This window comes from Miscanthus floridulus, chromosome 5, assembly GCF_019320115.1.
Source record: "Miscanthus floridulus cultivar M001 chromosome 5, ASM1932011v1, whole genome shotgun sequence".
In the NCBI taxonomy this organism is placed as follows: Eukaryota; Viridiplantae; Streptophyta; class Magnoliopsida; order Poales; family Poaceae; genus Miscanthus; species Miscanthus floridulus.
Genome location: NC_089584.1, coordinates 4,487,690 through 4,496,683, shown reverse-complemented (window position 1 = coordinate 4,496,683; position 8,994 = coordinate 4,487,690). Strand labels below are relative to the sequence as shown.

Genomic DNA, 8,994 nt, shown 5'->3' with positions numbered 1-8,994 from the left:
TGCTATAACTGTATTTTTACATTTATGGGCCTGGTCGAGGCAACCAACAACCAAACACAATCTCGGTTTGACAGTTGGAGTTAGTTGGCTCCTCAGCCTGGCTGCATGTGTGCAAACAGACACAATCTCAAATGTACATGACTCGTTTCACATTGGATACCAAATAAAAGCTGTTGCACCACTTAGGGCAGGCCTAGACTGGCTTGGGTCAGGCGGGCGGCCCAAGCCGGCCTCAGCCGCCCTCCCAAACACGCCCCATGCAGATTTTGTCAGAAAACGCACCGGTCCATTCCAAAAGAAAGAAAAAGACAGCCGTGAGGTGTCGAGGATGGGCGGGTGAGCGTAGGGCCCCTGAGCCAGCCATCGGCGACGCGGCGGTTCGCCGCCTCGGTGAGGTGGATGCCGTCCCAGTTCACGTACGCCGACGGGTCAGAGCACGAGCTCACGCCGGGCATGCCGCACGCCGCGGTGAGGTTGAAGTTGTACCGCCCGCCGCCGCCGCAGCAAGTGTTCAGCGCGCCGTCGGTGCCGTTGAACCCGTAGCGATCGGGAGACGTCGCGAAGTCAACGATGGGCGCGTAGAAGTCGGCGTAGATGAGCCTCACGCCGGGGCGCGTGGCCCGGAGCCGCTCCAGCGCCTGATGGAGCTGCAGGTTGTGCTCCTTTGACAGATGGTTCAGCTCCTTGAGGCACCCCGTCGCCGGCTCGTAGTCGTCGGCGCTCTTGCCCGCGAAGAGCGCGAGGTTCCCCGTCGCGCACCCCATCGGTGTCAGCCCCGACACAACCACCGTCTTGCCGCCTGCGACGAGCAGTCTCTGCGCACGCAGCCATGGATCAGACGAACTGTCTTCGATCGATCACGCACGCCTTGCTTGATTCGGTCGCGTACCTCCGTGGCTGCGCAAATCGTCCCGACGACCTCGGGCACGTGAGGCCGCGCTTCGTCAACGCTTTTGCGAGCGAGCAGCATGAACCCGTAGTCGTTCCAACCGAACTCCCCGACGACGAAATCGCAGAGCGAGGGCTTCATGGCGTCAAACCACCCGAGCTGGTCGCCGACGGAGATGTTGTACGGCGTAACAGCTGTGTCGCCGTCGTTCACGAAGAACGCTCGGTCCAGCGCCGTGGCTCCGGCCACCGCGAAGTTTGCACCTTGCTTGAAGCTCTGGTTCACCGCCATCGACGGCGGCAGGAGCGGGAACCCCAGGGCTTCAGCTGCGCGTACGTGCACGTTAAGCGCGTAAGTCGACGTGGCCTCGGTGCTGCGAAAGAAGGGAACTTACCGATGAAATCGATGGCCAATCTACCATCAGAGATGCGGCCGGTGGGGTGGCCGAAGAAGATCATCCCGTACGGCGGTTTGGTGATGAGCAGGCCTGGCGTCGTCGGGCCGGCGATGATGGCGAAGTTGCTGGTGTCGGTGAAGGAATCGCCGAAGCTGAAGATCGAGGTGTACTGGGTTTGGATCGGAAGGGAGAAGCTGGAGAGCAGCAGCCGGAAGGCCAGCGAGAAGAGGAGAATGGGCTTCATTGCAGTTGTAGCTTCCATCGAGATCGCAGGTTTCTGCTGCTTTTCCAAAAAGAAAAAGAAATGCAGCAGCAGGTTTAGTTTCCTGTCGTGTTTCAACTTGCATTGCAAGGTTGCGATCTGTGTTTAGGTGTACTTTCTGTGTTTAGATGTACTTTAGCAGTACTTTTCAACGAACCAACAATGTTTTTTTTTTACAACAAATTAGCATAGACAACATACACCTGTACTTGATTGCCAATCAGGCCACGTGCAACGTTACTCATCAATATATATACCATTTTGTATGGCGACATCTTATGCTACTATTTTTTTTAACTTAACCGGAGGCGCAACATAAAAAAATATAAATCTAAAAATTGTCATAAAATCAGAAATGTTTAGTTATCTATTTGGTAGATTCTAATTAACATTTTGAAGGGGATGGGCAGAACAGTTGTTCACCATCTCCTCTCAGCCTGCCGAGTGAGCCTCTGTGTGAGCTGAGAGCCCGAGTGGCTTCCAGCACCGGCCCCCTACTCTTCTTCTCCGGCGAGCTCGCCGGCGTCGAGAGTAGGTGGGCCGGCCCCCTCTCCCTTTCAGCAGAGTTTCCTTAGTGGAATAAGTCCCTAGATGGGTGTTTTGAGGACTTCAGTCCTCCTCACCATCGTCTTCTTGGAGGTGGGCAGGCTTCTTGCGGCCATGGTGGCCGGAGGGAGCTTCTTTCAAAATGACGAGGTGAGTCCTACAATAAAGCCCCCTTTTTCCTCCAGTGCTTCTTCCTTGTCTTCTCCATGGGCATGTGGGATGCATGGTGCCGCCCCCATCCATTCAGCGCCAAGGCAAGTATGCTCAGCAACAACTCCAACAACAGTGACGTCAAGGTCACCTACATCGACGACCTCGTGGCCGCGCCGGTGCTCGCAGAGCTCTTGCGACGCGAGTATGCCGGGCTGGACGTCGCCACCCGCCGCGCTGTGCTGCGGCTCAGTGCCGTGGTGCCTGCGGTGACCGCTCCGGGGCCGAGCCGGGGCTGCGACGAGCCGCGCCAGGGCCGAGCGTGCGGGCTGCGGTGGCCGCTCCAGGAGCACGCCAGGTCCGGGAGGAGCTGCGCCCGTGCCGCGAGTGGCGCCTGCGGTTCTCGCTCCTGGGCTGCAAGGTCGAGCCACCACGCCGATGCGCTCGTGCGGGATGCCACCTTCCAGCTCTACGCGGGCCGCCGCCGCCGCCTCGCTCGTCGGAGCGCCAGTGTTTCATGGTGGGGCCGAATTGATGTGTTGTGGGGCCCTGCCGCTGTACAGAGGGACACGCCTACGCTACATGTGAATATGTGATACATGCAGGAAGTTGCGATGTCCTTCTCAGTTCGTGGTGGGGCCCTCCTACTGCACTGTACGGACCAATAACTGCGCAATGGGCCTCACCGGTGCAACGTGGGCCTCCTTTAGATTGCAAAAAAAAATTTCAAACCGATAAATAGTAGCACTTTCGTCTTATTTGCGCAATGGGCCTCACCGGTGCAACGTGGGCCTCCTTTAGATTGCCAAAAAAATTTCAAACTGATGAATAGTAGTACTTTCGTCTTATTTGACAAATATTGTCTGACCAACTAGGCTCAAAAGATTCATCTCGTGATTTTGAACTAAACTGTGAAATTAGTTATTTTTTTTACCTATATTTAATACTCTATACAAGCGGCTAAAAATTAATGTGATGAAGAGAGAGTGAAAAAACTTGGAATTTGGATGACATGCCGTGGTCTCCGTGCAAGAGGATTCGGTGCCCCTGCCTCCTCCATCACGTGGACACGCGCTGGCCACGTCAACACCGATTCCGTTCACGGTGGCGGCAGCCAAACGACGCATACAGAGCAGGCTTCTTTATTGTCCTGCTTTTCCGTTTAGGGTGCGTTTAGATTAAAATTTTTTTTTGGATTTTGACTCAATGTAGCATTTCGTTTGTATTTGGTAATTAATGTCTAATTATGGACTAATTAGGTTCAAAAGTTTCGTCTCGCGATTTCTCGACCAACTGTGTAATTAGTTTTTTTTCGTCTACATTTAGTACTCCATGCATGTGCCGCAAGATTCGATGTGACAGTTACTATGCAAAATTTTTTGGCAACTAAACGGGGCATTAGTTTACCTAGGGATGGAGGTGGTAAAGCAGTCATTGGTGTTCGGATTGACTGTCAACGTAAGTTGAAGCAAGTCTTCAGATTTGACATTGGTGGTTGTGGATCCAATTTCATGAGCCCAGTGAAGCCTCTATCCTATTTACGGCTTAATATTATTTATCCTCGAAGACACAGATCGATTAGATAGTTGAGGGGAGCGTCGGCTGTACTATCGGAGTGCGAGAATGAGAGAATAAGGACCCTCGATGCTTCTATCGTGGCCATTTCTCGTGGGCCCTGTGGCCCCGACGGGCCACGCGCCCTGATAGAAGCATCATCTATGTCTAGCTTTTACTTGTCGGTGCTCTCTAATATGGGAATTCTGTTCCCACACTGATATACTATGCTTTAACGTTATATATTAAAAGTTGTTGTTGTCAAAAAACATCATTTTGAAGCCACCGGACTTGTTATGTTTTATGAAAAAATTATATTATATACAAAATATGATAAGAAAATATCGGTGGACACGACACATGAGAGACTATCAACTAAAGACATGTCAAACACATAGAGAGATTTGATGCAAATGAGACAATATAATAATTAGGATGTGAAAGGAGATAAAATACTTTTAACCAAAGCCTCAAAAGGGATAAAGAAAATATTTATCAGTGAACATTACCTGAACTACATAAATTAAGTTGAGGGAATTCCTTGTGTGCCACTAAAAAAGATTGCAATGCCTTGTGTGCCCCTGGAAAAGTTCAGCGGTCTTCAGCGCTACTGCTCTAACTTTTTTGTGCCCTCCATGCCACTGTCATCAGTTTGGGCTCTAACGCCGTCAAACTGCAGGTGTGAAAAGTCAAAAATACCCTTATGTCTAAATATATCATTAATTTTTTTTGAACATCTTAACGACTTAAAATGAAAAAAACTCAAAACTAGAAAGTTATAGATCTCGTCGAGATCTATAATTTTCATATAAAAATTATTTTCATTTAATTCTGCAAAAAAAGATATGATTTTTCTAAGATATATTAATCATATCAAATCATTTTTTTTGCGGAATTAAATGAAGATAATTTTTATATGAAAATTATAGATCTCGACGAGATCTACAACTTTCTAGTTTTGAGTTTTTTTATTTGAAGTCGTTAAGATGCTCAAAAAATAATGACATATTTAGACATAAAGGTATTTTGGAGTTTTCACACCTGCAGTTTGACGGCGTTAGAGCCCAAACTTACGGCAGTGGCAAGGAGGGCACAAAAAAGTTAGAGCAGTGGCGCTGAAGACCGTTGAACTTTTCCAGGGACACACATGGCATTGCGATCTTTTTTAATGGCACATAAGGAATTCCCCCAATTAAGTTCGGGTTTTTACAGTTGCTATCCATAATTATGATGGGTATTTCAGGTTCAGGTTCAAGTAATTTGAGTTTAGGGATTGGGTATGAGGTATTTTGCCCACCCCTGGTTTGAGTTCAGTTCAAGGACCATCAAACTTAACAGGTAATGTAGTATTCCTTGGAATGATGTACATTTTTTTTAATTAACCTCCCCTTTATTGTTGTTCCTGATTTTTTTTTGAGAAACTATTGTTGTTCCTGATGAGTTGTATCTTTGATCAAGAAGTCATTTACAAAACTCTGGAGGGGGCAAGCCCAAATCTCAGCATGACCCAGGTCCCATCCTGACCCCAAACGGGCCAACCCATGAGCTCAAAAATTACATGCACGAGGCGAGAAAGAAATATCAACATGAGAGAAATCAAAAGGTATAAGAAGACGTAACTCCCTAAACAGGACACCACCTGGAGCAAGGTCATAGTCTGACGATTTAAGGGATGTGACTAGCGACAAAGAGTCAGTTTCCACATATACATGTGAGATCCCAATGCGCAATTTCTACTTGTAGACCTGCAAAATAAGCTTCTTTCTTTGCACATAGGGCATCGCGTGCTCATGGTCGATTATTACCAGTGGCGGATCCAGGATCCAAATCCTGTGGGGCCAAGCTTTACACAGATATACACAAGATCAATTAATTGCAAGGAAATTAACAAGTGTTATGTAGGGGGTTTAACATGTTGTGGCAAAACCTGTGGGGTCAGGGGCCGTACAGCTTAAGTGTAGATCCGCCACTGATTTATTACCAGCTCCTACAAAGAGGCCAGTTCCTTCGTGGTCCCGAAGTACAAAACCCCAACCACCAGATTTGTTTGCAGCCTCAAAAGCGCATTAGTTTTATTTCTCACATCCCACTAACCCCATAAAAGTAAGACAATTAGCAGTTTAGTTTGATTCTCCATTGAAATGATGGGCATGATCACACCTCTTGGGGCAGTCAAACTGAAGGAGTTTTGTATACGTAATAAGTCTGACTTAGCATCCTCCCAACTTGTGAATCCAACGTGGGGGGCACAAGCCCCCCCCCCCCCCCCCCCCCCCCCTCGACCACAGCTCATAATACATAGTCCGCGCTCCAATCGTGTGGCTTGGCCCACGCCTCATAGAGCCAAAGTAAAAATTTCGGCATGCACCGGAGTCAAACACGCAGCGTGCGAGGTGAAAATTCTTCTCGCTCCTTGTCGGTGTTTCGTAAACCGGACTAGTAAATTTATACGATTACGCTGCTCTAGAAAGACGATGATAGCATCCAAAAGACACGAGGATTTATACTGGTTTAGGCCGGAGCCCTATGTCCAGTCTCAGAGATGAACGAGTGCGTGTTCCTCGCTTGAATGCTCTGAAGTTCTTACAATAGGGTGCAAGAATGGTAGAAGAACCTAAGCTAGGTGACGGGCAGCTCGAAGAGAAGCTTCAGGAGCCCTGCTACAATGGAGAGTGAGTGAATGAGTAGGGGACTCAGAATCTCTAGAAAGGGTGCCCTGGCTGCCCTTATGTAGAGTTCGGGGCCAGGGCGCATACAAAGTAATAGGTTCTCTCGATCGAAGGGTCGTGAGCCTGAGGGAGGCCCTAGCTAACTTGGCTTGCAAGCTACGTCGTCTTTCGAGGTGCGTCCGAGCGTGGCTGTCGTCATGGTCTTGTGGCCACGTCTCGGCATGGTGTGGCATGGTGCTACTGTGTTGGCCGTGGTGGCACTATAGGCACGATGGTAGTTCGCCAGCTGTCCTATGCGACGTGGTCTCGGCCGTGATCTTCGCCATCGTCTTCTGGTTTCCTGGGGCATCGTACAGGAGTTGATGGCTGCCCCTGGGTTGTTGGTTGCCTTGTTGTCTTGAGGAGCGGGGGGCATGATCCCCATCGTTGGGGCCGTGGTTCCCGCCAGCCTGGATGGCCTCTGAGTCGAGGCCCTCACCGTGGATCCCATCCCATAGTGAGCAGGATCGTACTCTTGTCTCGTCGGGCCATATCTGGCCGGTGGTCATCGTACCTGTCGTCACCGCTTTGGGCGGTATTGTCTTGTCTGTGCGGCATGGCACAGGGATGGCGTCTGATCGGACCGAGGTGACTGTTGTCCCCTCGGTCCTTGCGGGGTCAGTGCGGCGTGCTCGTTCCTGTCAGAGCGAGCGCGCTTGGCCGGGCTTGACCTATCTTCGTTCCTTCTAGGGGTCATGATGGGAGAGAGGTTGTGCACCTTTCCAGTGCCGTGTAGCTAAGGCGCAAAGGAGGGGTCGTGGCTAACCCCGGTCTTAGCGTCCGACCTGGTTCGCCTGGCTTAGCTGGGCCTCGGTCGTTCGGGCCTTCGCTAACTGATGTGCTATAGGCCGCTCGGCCTGCTTAACTAATTGGTGTCTTGAGACACCAGGTTATAACCCCGACACTCCTTTTCTCTTTGCACGCGCGGGCGCGCCCATGACTCCTCGCTCCTCTCCTAGATCCACTCGTCCTCCCCCAAATCCACTCGTCCTGAATCTTCCTCCTCCCAAATCGTCAGTCCCCACCGCCGCCCACGGCGCTCCTCTCCGCACCGTAGCCCCCATATTCCCCCTCCTCCTAGATTCCTTTCTCTTCTTGTCTATCCCCCACCCCCGAGATCTAGATCCGCCTGCAGATAGTTGCAGCACAGCGGCAGCCGGCGACGAGCACGCAAGGAGAGGAGCTCCCCATGGAAGTTGAGGCGTGCTAGCAGATTGGGGAACATCAGTGCAGTTGTGGCTTCTGCCAGCTTACGGTGGCGTTGCGGATGTGGTAACGCAGACGGCGTTAGCACCCACGGCTGGAGGTTCATCCGGCGGCAACTGCAACCCACACCCAGGGTAACAGGCAGCAGAAGGCAGTTCATTGTGCAACAGGCAATCCATTTTTACCTTGTTACTGCCTACGCTATGTGCTAGAGTGAAAGGTCGTTTAGGAAGTTGTAGCTTCATGTTGCTTGCTTGACTTAGGAAGATAGTAGTTTCATACTACCAGATGTATGACTTAGTTTAACACCCCGGGTGTTTAAATATTAAAAACAGGACATGTCATCATATGCATTGCAAGGCATTGGTCATATTGCAAACTTTGATATGCATTCACTAAAACAAGTTTACATTTATGTTATGAGTGTTGAATTGAATTGTTTGAATCAAGTTCAAAATTTGGTTTGGATTTGAATTTTCGAGAAAACCCTGATTTTCAGCATTTAAATTCTACCCTGAAAACTCATTTCAAAATCTAAGCATATTTTGGGGTTGAGCCTAAAAGCAAAAGTGTAGAACTTGTCAAGTTAGTTTGTTTTTGGAGTTTTCAAAGTTTTTATGAAAAATTTGAAGTAATTCGAAAATCTAAGCATATTTTGAGGTTGAGCCCTATGTGCAGGAGACGGACACCACCTCCGTGGTGCACTGCATCATCTTCAAGGCGTTCGACGAGGCCCGCGACGCCGACTACGTCCTGTGCAACACCGTGGAGGAGCTGAGGCCGTCCACCATCGCCGCGCTGCGCGCCGACAGGCCCTTCTACCCCGTGGGCCCATCTTCCCGGCGGGGTTCGAGTGCAGCGCCGTGGCCACGTCCATGTGGGCCGAGTTCGACTGCTCCCGGTGGCTGGACGCATAGCCGCCCGGCTCCGTGCTCTACATCTCCTTCGGCAGCTACGCGCACGTGACCAAGCAGGAGCTGCACGAGATCGCAGGCGGCGTGCTGGCCAGCGACGCCCGCTTCCTATGGGTGATGCGCCCGGACATCGTCAGCTCCGACGACCCGGACCCGCTGCCCGAGGGGTTCGCTCGCGCCGCGGCGGGGCGGGGGCTCGTGGTCCCGTGGTGCTGCCAGGTGGAGGTGCTCTCCCACGCCGCCGTCGGCGGCTTCCTCACGCACTGTGGCTAGAACTCCATCCTGGAGAGCGCGTGGGTGGCGTGCCCATGCTGTTTGACAAAATGCACAGCCCAGTCATCATGCCACATCAGCATGAAAAGCCAACG

General features: G+C 50.9%; 1 protein-coding gene and 1 pseudogene across 1 annotated transcript; one reads left to right on the top strand and one right to left on the bottom strand.

Moving 5' to 3' along the window:
* LOC136451375 (GDSL esterase/lipase At5g45910-like) lies at window positions 1-1,636 on the bottom strand (annotated as a pseudogene).
* A 2,021-nt stretch (window positions 1,637-3,657) lies between these two features.
* On the top strand, window positions 3,658-8,899 carry LOC136454154 (UDP-glycosyltransferase 86A2-like). The gene is made up of 4 exons (XM_066454689.1): window positions 3,658-3,702; window positions 5,042-5,053; window positions 8,391-8,537; window positions 8,630-8,899. Exons 1-4 carry the CDS (start codon window positions 3,658-3,660, stop codon window positions 8,897-8,899), a joined length of 474 nt encoding a protein of 157 aa, XP_066310786.1.
* Window positions 8,900-8,994: the final 95 nt, after the last annotated feature.